This window comes from Lacerta agilis, chromosome 3, assembly GCF_009819535.1.
Source record: "Lacerta agilis isolate rLacAgi1 chromosome 3, rLacAgi1.pri, whole genome shotgun sequence".
Classification (NCBI taxonomy): domain Eukaryota; kingdom Metazoa; phylum Chordata; class Lepidosauria; order Squamata; family Lacertidae; genus Lacerta; species Lacerta agilis.
In genome coordinates, this window is record NC_046314.1 from 53,880,674 (window position 1) to 53,895,229 (window position 14,556).

Genomic DNA, 14,556 nt, shown 5'->3' on the forward strand with positions numbered 1-14,556 from the left:
CAGGAATTGTACAGTTCCCTTACTCCAAAGATCCACGAGCTTTCCTGAATTGTGGGCAAAATTAGAAACAGAACAGTACTTGGGAGCTTTAAAAATAAGCTTTTGTGGCTTTTTTCCAGGGCTTTTGTGAATGACTCTTACAAAAATCGGAGAAACAGTTCCATTTTCTTAATATTTGCTTAGCTGTTCAAAACTACTTCCCATCATTGACTAAGCAAATTCCATCTTGGAACTCAGCAAACAATTCAGTTCAGCTCTACTAGACATGCATTTTTGTGTTAGATACAAGTTGGAATCACTAAGGGCAGGAACAAATTGTTTTGGTGAGGGACTTATAGTGTGAGGGAAATATAGTGTTAACTGGATCAACTTACCCACTTGCCTGTTGACACTATCAAAGATTTCTTAAGAGTTACTATCTAGTCTCAACTGTTTCAGCATCAACTGTTCATCTGACATGAACTTGCTTCATCTAATATGTGATTCTTCTTGGTTGTGACTTTGTTTGAGCCTGAGGTGTGTGTGTGTGTGTGTGTGTAACCAGCAGTCATCTCTGCAGGATGATTTTTCAACAGGATGATTAGCAAACACCCTATGCTGCTCTACCAGTATCTCTTACGGAAAACCAAGGACACTATTTCTATATGGATTGCTTTCCAACTGGGCTGGGGAAGAAAGTCGGTTCAGGTTGCACTGAAAGGCTAGCCTACCTAATTCGAACCTTCCAAAACAACATGTGAATCAAAACAGAGCCATCCATTGAAAGGCACACTTTTCCATCTGTTGCAAAGCACTTCTCCAGCCAAGTAACTTATTTTTAAGAATCATATACTTGGGTAAAGTTACGTGCATTTGTTCGTGAAAATAGCATACAATAATGCATTATATGTGGGGAAATTAATTAGCAAAACTTGTGTAGTAGGCTAAAAATGTGGGTATTAAGATAAATTTGCACTAAAATGCTGGTTCATTTTCCTGAATACTTTTTTAAAAATCACAAACTAATGAGGAAATTTGGAAAACAGACCCTGAGACTGGAAACTGAGTGAAACCAAAACTGACAGATTTGACCATGTCTACTTCCAGAGGGTGGGTGGGTGGGGAATCAGATCACAGGTGTTTAAAATTATAGTTTCTAAGCTAGAATTCATGAGAGGAGGCATGCCTAGATAAATTCTTTCTTTAAAAAAAATATGTTTCATTCTCACAGGCAGGCCACTTGTGAAGTTGTCTAAGCAAACTATGTTTCTAAGAATCCAACTTGTGCCTTTCCATTGGAATAAACCCATACCTAACTCATTTAGAATCATCTTTTGCCACCTCAAGAATGCCAAGCAAGACACATTTTTGTACATCACCCCCACTCCTGTTTCTCACTTGGACAGAATGCTAAATCTACTTTAATACACTCATATTCATTAGCTGGGCTTTCAAATATCATCAGGATTTACAAAAGATTGACTATGTTCATAGGCAATAAATAAAACTTGCACAGATGTAGCTCCGTGTCCTGAAGAGGAAGCAACTGTTTGTTGAACTGGGATTATAAATTCATCCTCAACATGAATGCTAGTAAGAATACAATATTGACATGCCAAATGTGTATCAACACTTCCTGTTAAGTTCTACAGCTTCAAGGCAGCTGTTTCCCTGGCAGTCTTTGAAACACAGATGTTAAACAGAAAACATACGGCAACTACTCAAGGCAGGGTGGGAGAGGTCCCTTGCTATTATTGCAGACATTTTTAGAGTCCACTAAAAATTCATTCAGCCTGTGGTATGCACAGCCGTGTTTTAAGCAACACCTATACCAATAGTGTGTACAACAGTGGCATACACAGCACAGTTGTAATAGTGGTGTTTCATCTTAAATTTTGATGCTCCAAAATAATAGATGTGAACAATAATAAATTAATCCACTGGTTTTTGTGCTTTAGTACCAGTTGTTTTCTTTAGTTACTAATAAATTGAGCCTAAGCTGTGCTCTCAGCATACTTGTACTACCTAAAAGCGATCTGCACTGTTAGAATTGACAGCATCAATTGCTTGCTGGGTGTTGCAGGGAGTGAAAGCTGGTTTCAGTGATCAGTGGAATCTGAGGAGACAGCACTGATCTCTTGGGGCTGTGAAGGGCAGCAGCAGAGATGCTGCCTTCTGCTGCATTGAAGTTCCCTTGATCAATGCTCCCCCCCCACCCCCAAAAATCTTAACTTAATTTACAAAATGTTAATGATAAAAGTAGTGGGATTGTCTGCATTATATGTGGGATTGATTGGGTTCAGAGAGGGCATTTGTGACATGAAGCTTTGCTTTTCCTCTGCATGACTGAGCACATGTGCTGCTTCTCTTTCTCTGGATATTCCTTTCTACTGAATGTGCCAGGTGGTGGCAGACTTTGTTTTCACTGCAAATACATGAGACAGCCACGGTGCCTTGGGAAATAGCTTTCGGCAATAAGTGTTGCCTTGTGAAGAGTTAGGAAAATAATAAAACAGAGCTGTGTATAAACATTTTTATGGAAGCAGGAGGGAAAAAGACAAGAGCTTGGTGTGATTACAATGTCACATGTATTAAACATACATTTTAAGAACCCTGTTGGATCAGGCCAAAAACCTAGTCCAGCTTCATGTTCTCACAGTGGCCAAAGAGATACCTATGAGATGCCTACAAGCAGGACATGAGCACAACAGCACTCTTCCCACTTGTAATTTCCAGAAACTGACATTCAGAGGCACACCTGCCAGTGGACACATTTATCAATGTGCCATCATCTTTGGAACATAAATGGAATGGAAATGATTCAACTCCAAATTCAGATTCAATTTTTATTTGAGTGTCATGAGTGAATGAGACTTTGAATTCCATACTTCATTCAGCTCTCATGCTTCTTAATGGATCTAGATGTCTGTTCTTTCTATTGATAAGAGAAAATTGGACATTCGTCCATAATCCTACTTTTTTATCCTCTTGACAGGAAACAGATCTTATACTGACCTTCAATATCTCAATGCACCGTTCTTGGTGGATGGAGAATGGGCCAGGCTGCACAGTGACATCTGTGACCCCAGCCCCAGACTGGGCACCGGAGGACCATCGCTACATCACTGTCTCAGGTTGTGTTCTTGAATACCAATATATAGAAGTGGCTCACAGTTCCCTACAGATCTTTCTTGCAGTAAGTATCCAATTATCTCCTCTTTCAGCACCCTTTTGTGTAGTATATCCCAACAGAGTACAATGTAGCTATATAGCTAGATAGGCATGGTTTAAGCAATCATTAAATTTTAAGCATCTGTTTTCAGCATGAATTGCATTCTTAAAGGATTACTGGTTAGTTGGCATCCAACTGTCTCAGGAGACAATGGAGGAGTGTGCCTTTAGGGGTGGAGTAAAATTGTTGGAAAGTTACAGTGCTTGCTGTGACTGTAGAGGCTGATATAGGAAAGACATGTTTTGTTGCAGCTGGGGCAGATGAAGGCATCTGGTTGTGCTGCTGCGGATGCACCAAGGCGTTTCTTCTCTCTGCGCTCCTCCCAGCGGTCATTTGTCCTCTGGTCACTGCTATGGATGCACAACCTTACTTCCTGTCTCCAGGCACTGCATTCTAATATTAATATAGGGTGAAAAGTTAAGCAGTGTACTTCAGAATAACTGTAAACTATAGGTCTGGAATGCAAGCCTGACAGTGCCAGGTACACATTCCACACAACATTTGTGTATTACTACAAAATTATCACCAAAATGAATGCAACCCGCTAGACAGTTAATTGACACCTGGCAAGTATGTGAGAAGCTCTCTCCTGCCAAGCTTTGTGGTCTATCTGTGCAATCCTATGTTGGTTTATTCAGTTTTACTTGAGCTCGTGGACTTGGTGCCTAGTAAATGTGTATATAATGTAGCATGGATGGCATAGCAGTTGTGTGCCCAACAATGATAGCAAATAGCAACTGAGGGAGGGGTTACACTGGAATCCAATGAGGAGCTTATCTCTGCCTTGCTATCCATATGTGGACCAAGTAGAATCAGTCAACATAGTGTGTTGGAAAGATTTCCTGCTGTCTTTTTTATTTGCATCTAGTGTTTCTATCATCTCTGTTTCTGCAGATAGGAGATACCTAAATGAAGTAATCCGCATATATGTCCTTCAGTTCTAACATGCCAAATTTCCCCTAGTTACTTTCTTTGGTTTAGATTGACCACAAATCATTCTCGGTTTTGTGGTACACTTCACTTGGTTCAAAATGATGGATTCTTCTTTCTTTCTTTGGCTCCTCTGTTTGACCAAAACAAATGTCTGATGTATGAGCTGGTCTGGTGATAAAAGTATATTAACTCATGTTGTTCTATACATTAAAATGTCCTCATTCACTTAATGGCTATTGATTTTGCCCGCCTGTTTCAAAGTCACCATTTCATTTTCAAATCCCTTGAGTTAACAAATATAATTCCATCAAAATAAAATAATCTTAGTTGAGCTATCTTCACTACACATTTCAAGTCCTGAACAATAGCCTTATAAAATGTAGACAAAGCAAAAAAAATATTTTAAAAACCATCATTGTATGACATTTTCTTGTTGGCATCTACCTGTCTTGGGAGACAATGAAGGAGTGTGCTTTTGGGGGGTTAAGTCAAGCTGTTGGAAGGTTACAGCACCTGCTGTGACTGTAGAGACTTGATGCAGGAGAGACATGTTTTGTTGCAGCTGGGGCAGATGAAGGCATCCGGTTGTGGTGCTGCAGATGCACCATGGCATTTCTTCTCTCTGTGCCCCTCCCAGTGGTCATTCCTCCTCTGGTCACTATTATGGGTTCATGACCTGTCTGTCTCCAGGCACTGCGGTCATCTGCAAGCAGTTGATGTTGCCAGCCTTCATGTCATGTTTGCAGACATCTTTCTTTTTGAAGTGTGCATTTCAAAGAATGCCTTGTTTTGGTTTGCATATTGTTTCTTAAACTGCAAATTAGTTAGGTTTGTCTGCAGATGTAAACCAAATTGAATTTGCCCCCTAACACTACTATCTATATCCTTACAATATCATGCAGCAGTTGTAGGATGAGCAAGTAGAGGATTAAAACATTTACTCACTTTGTCCTTGTTTGTTTGCCTGTCGTGTGATTTGTGCCATTTTTCACATTCTTATCAATAATTTATGGACCAAACAGCAGGAATTTTCATCCACTGTTGAGTTACCACTCTCCTACACTGCAACAGTAGTGTTTTGGCTGGGTGGATTACACAAATATATGGCAGATGGGCATAGGTCACAAACATATATAATTTTGTATCCTTCACTCCAAGTGATTTATTTTATGTTAAAATAAGACAAGCCACCTAATATTTGCAAAGCACAATCTATTGTGGTTATAAATAGGAGATTTATCATTGACTCTAGTAGGAAGAAAATCACAACTACAAACTGTTTTTACACAGAAATTATTATTATTATCATTGTTATTGTTATTGTTATTTTTTACTGTCCTTCATCTGAGGATCACAGGGCAGCTTACAGTGTGTGCGTGTGTTTCTGTATTTTGTATATGTTTCAACATTATCCTTTTGTAGGAAAACAAAAATCATTTTTATGGGAATTATTTCCAGTTTACTGTTCAGTTCTACCAGACTAAAGGGATGAAGGTGAATGAAAACTGCAAAGGGCCCAGTGGCTGTGTGTAGGGATGGATGGATTTGTCAATTCCAGTTTCTCTCATTGTTCCTGCCTTGATTTTAGTTTGCCACATGGCTGCCTTGGAGACGTGGCATAACACAAAGTGGCTGCCAGATCTAAAAGGGCAGAAAAGGAAATAGGACCACAAAATGGAGCAGATATGCCCCTCATCAACCCTATCCCACCATCAGTTGTGGGGAAGGCCACTTATATCAGCCACTGCCACTGTTGCTCACAGTTGAAAAGCACTTTGCACCTCTGTTCAGTTCTTGGTGTCCAGTCCTGTCATCCAATGAAATGTGGGCATTTATAAAGGTGTGTGTTTAATGTAGGAAACACTGGGCCACTGCAAATAGGAACTGAGCAGGAAGAGTGAACATTCTCTCGTGCACTGTGCATTTTGGAGGGGATATTTATTGAGACCTTTCATGGGTGCCATAGTAGGTTCTCCTGGGCACACTGGCACCTATGGGCACTGTGTTGGAAACCTTGTCCTAATATGTGTACTTTTGTACACATTGTTTGGTTTGAGAACTGCATCACAAAATTCAGAGAATGTGAATTTTGAAAGATGGCTGCATTTCTGTTTGTGTATTGTTTCAGGGAGCGTGATCTTATGTGTAACTTGTGTACTGAACTCTGCTGACTCCCTTTTTGTGCTACAGGTCTCAGTCATAGTAGGCATCCATTCCGTACACACACTCCCTACAGGGGATAAAATAAGCAAAAGATAATTCAGTCAGTAGAGCATGAGACTTTTAATCCCCACATTGGGGGAAAGATTCCTGCAATGCAGGAGGTTGGACCCTTGTGGTCCCTTCCAGTTCTATGATTCTATTTGCGAACAACAGTCCTAAGCTGCACTAATTGAACCAAAGAAAAATTATTTATCAGCTCCCCTTCAGGTGCTCCCTCTTCTCTAAATGCAAATGTAAATAAATGTGCTACATATGCTACTAAGCATAATTGAACAGTACTATAACAGAAAAAATGAGCAAACGTCCTTCCTTCATATACTGTAAATACATCATCACTAACAACTTAAATACAACCAACTACAATAATTTATATAAAGGCTGGCCATTTCCATATTGATCCTGCTGAGTGCCTTCCTATATAACATGCTATGTATTGACCACAATTTCTCTTTGCTTGCACTGAAACTAATGTAATACACTGCAAGAATTATCATGGTACCATTACTAACTTTCCTTTCTGTTTAAAAAACAAATCCCGTTATCAAGTTAGCTATTCTAGAGCTTTACAGTAAGTGCTTGCCTTTCAGGACAGCATAATTAATTTTAGGGCTGAGATGAGTATTTGGGACCTTGTATTTTCGGCATGCAAAGAGGGCCTACGGTAATATGTTTCTCCAAAGTCCTGCAAAAATTCAAGCATCTGCAACCTCAGGGTCATTTTTGCCCTTATTCTGAATTACCTTTGTTTGCCTTTGAATACTACCACCAAGCAAAATTTTATTGTGATGACATTACTGTAACTAGATGGACTGTTTTCAAAGAAAAAGCAGCAGCTGAATGGAGCTGCAAAGAGGTCAGCCATTGGGATGCTATTGGTTGAATGCAAGAGTTGCAGCAGTGTGGGTTGCATAGGTTATGTGCTGAGGATACACTTTTTTACCACCTTTTCTACTTCTCCTCCTGAAAATTCACTCAAACATACCCACACTATGCATTTAAGGTGCATTTATGGCACATTTGAAGCACATGACTTCGCCCCAAGAATTCTGGGAAGCATGGCGTGTTAAAGCTGCTGGGAATTGTAGGTCTGTGAGGCAGTAAGCAGTGCCATGACCAGGCCCAAAGGCAGACTGCAGTGGATCCAAGTAATATCTTCAGAAGCACACAGGTTCTCAGTTCAGAATCATTACCTTATGTTCACACGTGCAGAGAAATTTCTAGAAGACCTGGTGATTTTTAAGAATCCTAGTTTCAAATCAAGTAGCTTTTAAAATGCAGGTTATGCAGCTCTAAGATCAGCAGGATAGATCAGTGAAATAAAACAGGGCAAGCAATGTGACACTGAATGTACTTTAACAAACAGCTGTTTACTGACTGTGGCAGATGTTATGGACATTGTCATATGGATCAATTCGTTATAGGCTAAATGGTGGAGTGGTCAGTGTTTCCTTGTAGTGGTGGGATCATATTTAGATCTAGGTCCCTTCCAGCTCTTTGATTCTAGGACTTTGAGCACTGCTGGCAATTCTGAGCACTGGTTCAGATCAGAACAAAAAGCTATGGCTACAGTTTTAAGCAAGGGCGCAATTTCCCCCACAAACTAAGGAGCCAATTCAATTTTCTAGAGCCAGTGGGGAAAGAAGAAGAAATGTGACCTGAAGTCAAATGCAGCTTGCCAGTAAAATGAGAGATATTCTGTTCTTTTTTTCTCAGGTCTAAACAAGAAGTTCCAAGGCTCAGATTTATTAGTCCCTAAATTTGGGACCTTTCCTCCAATCTCTGGTTGGGATTAGGCACTAAAGTAGAAGTGAAGATGGCCACATATGGTTGGCTGGAAGATAAAGCTGCTTTCTTCCCTTCTTTAGTGTCCCAGCCACCAAGGGCATGTTGTTAGTTGTGAACAGTGCCTAGGTTTTGTTTTGTTTTCGCAACCCTGTTTGACTAGATATTGCTAGATATTCACTGCATTGCATTGTGTCTTTTGCTCTGACTTTTGCTGTATGCAAATGAGAAAAAAAGTCAGATTTGTCAGAACTTCAGCTCCAGTGCCTGAACCACGTAAAATCAAGTTTATTATGAATGTCATTATGATTATTTTCTGTTAACCCTTCTCAGAACAGCCAAAGACCTCTAGCATCCAGATGGTGAGAGTGGGGGCAGGGTGGGTGTGACAATTGTAGATTTCTCTTTCGCTAGAAGAAATTTTCATTATACTTTTGTCAATCAAACACTGCAAGAGGTTTTCAAACAGCAGGTGGCATCTATATAGCCTTGGCTCACATCCTGCTGAAATGAGTGGCTTTCATGCCAACTTTTATAAGAAACATGTACATATTACATATCTGCAGCTTACAAGTGAACGTTCATCTTGAAGAATTTTCTTACAATGTATTGAAGAGAACCCACCAAGGCTTTCTGTGAATCAACAGACTGGCAATAATTTGTCATGTTAAATGAACCAAGATCTTTTGTAATCAAGTTTGGGCTCACTGGGCATGGTGGAGAAAAAGAACCTTATTTGATTAAGATGGAGCTCTTAGCTAGGTCAATACAATTCTTTTATTATTATTTTTTAAAAGAAGCAAAACTATTGATTCTAACTGATATAGATAGGTGCCATAGAAACACTAGTCCTTAAGTCACGAACGAGTGAAATTAGTAAAAGGGAAGAAGGGTTTGAGCCACCCCCCACTGATAATGTAATAACACCGTCATGTCTTATTAGCAAAGAAGTGACCAGCTTTCGGCTGCTGTGACATTGCCTCAGAGCATGGTATATTCCTGAGAGTCTGCTTCACAGTAATATTAAGGAACACCTCATTAGGGGTGGAAGTACTGAAAAAGAAGCTTCTTTTTTACCTAGCCGCATTAATGTATTGTTTATCAGGTCTGATTTACCTAGTAACCACAAGCCCTTCCTTTTTAAAGGGAATTTCATATACAAAACCTGCCCTTGATCTTTTTACAAAGAATTTTTATTTTAAATTGGGTTTGATGGGAACTATATGGAATAATTCAACACTTTTGTCAGCTTTGCAATGAATTCCATGCCTTGGGCTCAGGGAGACTAATCCTGGACTGTTATCATTTTATCTTGCAGTTCATCATTACTATAATGTACTTGCGAAATGACTTTCATGATGATGGATTGGTTGTATTAGGAAGGAGGGCTTTTATATTGCAAGGGCCCTTGGGAAAGTACAGAATGGTGCTTTGCACCCCCCTATAGAAATTCAGTGAGGGCTTCACTTCACTTAGTTGTGGCTCCCATGTACTTCCCACTACCTCCAGCAACCAGAGAAGGAACCTGGCATCTTTACACAGTTCAAGAAAAGTATAATAATAATAATAATAATAATAATAATAATAATAATAATTGTGCAAGCAAACCTGCTTTTTGTGCTTCTTGGAAAATATATGAATAGTGAAATCACTCTTATTGAGATGTGCCAGTTCCCCATCCACTCATTACTATGAATGTCCCCAAATGTGGGTGCACAAATCACTAGGATATCAATTTTGCATACTTCCGGTGTAATGTGCAAAGCTGTCCCTTGCCGTGCGTGTTGATGAATGAAAATGCTGCATGTATTATATAGAGGTGGGTTTGGGGGTAGAGTGAATGGTAGAGAGCAAAAATAATTATGGTTCTCATATTACTTTCTCTGAGAGATGACTTTATTAAGCCCAAGTGTAGATTCTGTGGATAGCAGCTAATGGATTAAAAATTGTGGAAGTTTTAAGATGCAATTAGAAAACCACTTGCTATGGAGCAGCCCCAAAGGCATTCCACAATAAGTAGTTTTGGTAATGGTGAGAGTAAATAATCAGCTCCTGACTGAGTATGTGGTTTCAGGACTGCAGTGTAAGTGGGAATAAGAATTGCAAAGCTGGAGCCTCTAGCATAATGAAATACCTTGTGGAAGTATTAACCACAAAAGATGCACAGTCATTTCTTTCCCTTTTGGCTTCTTACCAAATAATTTGGGCCACTCCATTGTAGATAGGTGTATTAGAAAGAGGCACAATGAACCAGTGTAGTATAAAAGATAGGGTGTTGGACAAGGGTTCAAATCCCAACTCAGCCATGAAGTTCACTCGATAACTTTGGGCCATTTCACTGTCTCTCAGCCCTACCTGCTTCACAGGGCCAGTGCTATAGTAAAAGAAGCACGGGGGCAAGGAAGCTCATGCTTTTTTTATTCTTTCCCAATCTAGTTCCCCTGGGGGGGAAAAATCTCAAGGGGGTCAATACTGAAGGATTAGGTAGGAAAGCTGCTGAGGGAAAAGGAAATTGCCCCAAATGGTACATAAATACCATGCACAGGCAGAACTTGCCTCTTCTCCAGCAGTCTCCCCTTTTCTCAAGAGAGTCCCCCAAATGTCCAGAGAGCTTTTTTAGAGGATACATGTAGCTAAAGGCAGCAGTGGGTGATAAAGTCTCCTTGCATGATCTTCCTTCCAGTTGCACTACTTGGGATGCAAACTTTATGGGGCATAGAGTATGGCGTGCCCTTTGGACATGATTTTGATTTCTCTCTCTCTGATAAGTAAGAAAAATAATAACTTAGTGGTGCAGTCAGAGAGTAACTAGCCTGGGGGGACGGAACTGCAACACTAGCTTCCCAGCATCAGGGTTATTATTAAATCTCTATACCTCCCTTCATCCAAAGATCACAGGGCATTTTATAATATAAGCGTTTCTGCAGCTTACTAGGTGAAGAAGTTGGGACACTATGGGCACAACAGCAGAAACAATCTTGCACTGCACCACGTCACCCTTCCTGCTTCCTCAACCCTCTCCCAGGAAGTGGCAGTTCCATTGCTGCCAGGAAGCTAGTCTTGCCCCTCTGCTGTACCAGGTTAGTCATTTCTGAATGTAGTGATTAGAGTGCTAGACAAAGACCAGGGAGACCAAGATCAAATACTCATACTGCAACAAAGCCACTGGTGACCTTAGGCAAGTCACTCTTTCAGCCTAATCTACCTCCCAGGGCCACCTTGAGGCCCTTGGCGGGGGGAGGCAGGATATAAATACGAATTATTTAATTAATAACAGAGAGAGCTGTACCTTACAGTCACCAGAATATGCTGCTGAAAGGGGGGGCATGGTGTGATTTGCTCTGACACGTAGAAGCAATCATAACATGAAACCATGTAACAATTTGGGAGGACACCAAATTGGGAGGGGTGGCTAATACCCCAGAGGACAGGATCACACTTCAAAATGACCTTAACAGATTAGAGAACTGGGCCAAAGCAAACAAGATGAATTTTAACAGGGAGAAATGTAAAGTACTACACTTGGGCAAAAAAATGAAAGGCACAAATACAGGATGGGTGACACCTGGCTTGAGAGCAGTACATGTGAAAAGGATCTAGGAGTCTTGGTAGACCACAAACTTGACATGAGTCAACAGTGTGATGCAGCAGCTAAAAAAAGCCAATGCAATTCTGGGCTGCATCAATAGGAGTATAGCATCTAGATCAAGGGAAGTAATAGTACCACTGTATTCCACTCTGGTCAGACCTCACCTGGAGTGCTGTGTCCAGTTCTGGGCACCACAGTTCAAGAAGGATACTGACAAGCTGAAACGTGTCCAGAGGAGGGCAACCAAAATGGTCAAAGGCCTGGAAACGATGCCTTATGAGGAACGGCTTAGGGATCTGGGTATGTTTAGCCTGGAGAAGAGAAGGTTAAGGGGTGATATGATAGCCATTTTCAAATATATAAAAGGATGTCATATAGAGGAGGGAGAAAGGTTGTTTTCTGCTGCTCCAGAGAAGCGGACACGGGGCAATGGATTCAAACTACAAGAAAGAAGATTCCACCTAAATATTAGGAACTTCCTGAGAGTGAGAGCTGTTCGACAGTGGAATTTGCTGCCAAGGAGTGTGGTGGAGTCTCCTTCTTTGGAGGTCTTTAAGCAGAGGCTTGACAGCCATCTGTCAGGAATGCTTTGATGGTGTTTCCTGCTTGGCAGGGGGTTGGACTGGATGGCCCTTGTGGTCTCTTCCAACTCTATGATTCTATGATTCTATAATAAAACAGTACCATGAATTGCGGTACACCCATGACTGCAATGGGTGGTGGTGAGAATAAACTCACAGTGCATTGCTGATCAGTTAAGTGCATGATCCTGAATGTTACGGCAGGATGGCAGTAAATTCATGGGGTTGCTGATGGCCTTGCATGAGGGTCATGTCTCATTTCTACAAAAGGGGTAAGTTTGACTAACATCTATGAGAACCTTCATCGTTTTTGTTATAGGCTCTCGGGACCTGTCTTTAAAAAAAAAAGTGTTTTGCAGGCTTCAGTGAATTATCATCAGCTAGTTACTAGATTTTCATCTGGTCTGCACTGTAGCATTGGAGTCTGCCTTTTCTCATGTCACTCACTGTGCCTTCTCAAGCAGGCATTCCTTCATTCTGCCTCTGCTGCTAGAAAGAGGCAGTGGCAGGCAGCCTGAAGTGAGCAGCTGTCCTCAAACAAAGAAGGTAGAAATGGAGGAAAGGCTGTCGAATCCATAACAATAAGCACATCATGACATAATTACAGTAAATCTCCAGAGTGATCTTTATCCACATAATGCCATATGTTTTCAGAAGAGGAGATGTGCCAGTGTGTGTATTATAGTGGAATGTAAGCATCTTTTAACAATATTCCTGGTAGTGCTGAATTGATTTTTTTTTTAATCCAGGAAAGTAGCATATATGTGATGAGAGAACAAATCAGTTAAGTAAGCTGTAGGTAAAATTTTAATAATGATTTTTTTAAGGCTGAAGGGCATAAAAGGACAACAGGAAATGATTGACAGACATAATAAATATTGTCCTGTACAGATCATCAATTTAACCCTTCCGAGCACTCATAAGTAATCATTTTTCTGGTACTTTTGTAATATCCTTTCATGAGGTTATGCCACTATGCTATAACAACAGTTATGGGAACAATTCTTTATCACTGGCATTTTTATTTCACAGATTAAGAACTTATTATCACTCACCCAGATACTCTCAGTTCTTGTTTTTATTTGCATGTGGTACATTTACTCCAAAAGGCAGCACAAATTGGGCCCACTTTATTCTCATCAACACTGTGTGTGAGAGTGACTCAAAATACTTTATCAGAATTTGAAGCTAGTTCACCCTGGTCCGAGTCCACAGTACTATCTTTAATGCCACTGTGTTGCAAATGCTTTTGTCACAGAAAAGCTCAAAATTTTCAGGCATGCAACAACTTTTGCAGCACGAATTCATTGGGTAGAAAGCATCCTTTATTGACAGGAAACTGTGAAGGTTCTTCACATACAAAAACTGGATTGGGACGAAACAAGGAATTTGTGCCTACTTTGGGGGAGAACCACCCTATATTCTAAGTTGTGGAACCTGCTCAAAGCCATCCAGTGAATTCCTAATTGAAGGGGCATTTGGATCTTCTATACCAGAGTAGGAAAACTTTTTTTTTCTTGCCAAAAGCCACATTCCCTCTGAGGTAATTTGTTTGGGGCAGTATGCTATTGGAGGCATTAATTTTAAAAGGGCATTACTGTTCAGCATCTTTGGGGTTCATTCTCCATTTTTATCATTTCCACTGGATGCTTCAAGGTGGGGGGGGGCTGCATGCCAGCAGGAAGTGGAACCAAAAGTGGGTAGGGACCCCCTCTTTTCGGTCTCTTACTGCCACCCCATTCTCTCTCACTCTGTCACTCTTCTTCCTACCTGGCATGCTGCGGGCGGGGGAATGTTCTTCCCAGAGGTCTGACTCACCACATCCAGAGGGCTGTTACTTTTTCCTTCATCTATTTCAGATTTCCTATTTTCCCTCTTTCTTTCCCTCCTTCACTCTCCAAGCCTCCCATCTCCCTGCGTGAAATTAGGTCAAGGGCTACATGTTGCCCTCAGTTCACTGGTTGGTCACCCATGCTTTATACATTGTACGACCCAGGTTACAAAATGCCAATTCAATGTCCTTCTAACAATACATATAATAGATGTTTCACTGTTGTTATTTTTTCAATGTCTTTGTTTGACTTTGAGTAGGTTAACAGCATTTAATGCTCCTACATACAAAGCACTTGTCAATATATGCAATAGCTTGTGGTCCGTCAAAGATTAATAAACTGCACTCTCCCTGCCTGCTTCAGGAAATAACTTAGTCTTCTGAAGATTTAAACAGGATGGTATTT

The 14,556-nt window shown here is 40.6% G+C and overlaps 1 protein-coding gene across 4 annotated transcripts in view; it reads left to right on the forward strand.

The window, feature by feature from the left end:
* Positions 1-14,556, forward strand: part of NKAIN2 (sodium/potassium transporting ATPase interacting 2) — a 458,908-nt gene that overhangs the window by 352,613 nt on the left and 91,739 nt on the right. For all 4 annotated transcript variants that reach the window (XM_033143723.1, XM_033143724.1, XM_033143720.1 and 1 more), the window contains one exon: positions 2,975-3,175. In XM_033143723.1, coding sequence (XP_032999614.1) covers positions 2,975-3,175 — 201 coding nt within the window. The remainder of the gene's footprint in view (positions 1-2,974; positions 3,176-14,556) is intronic.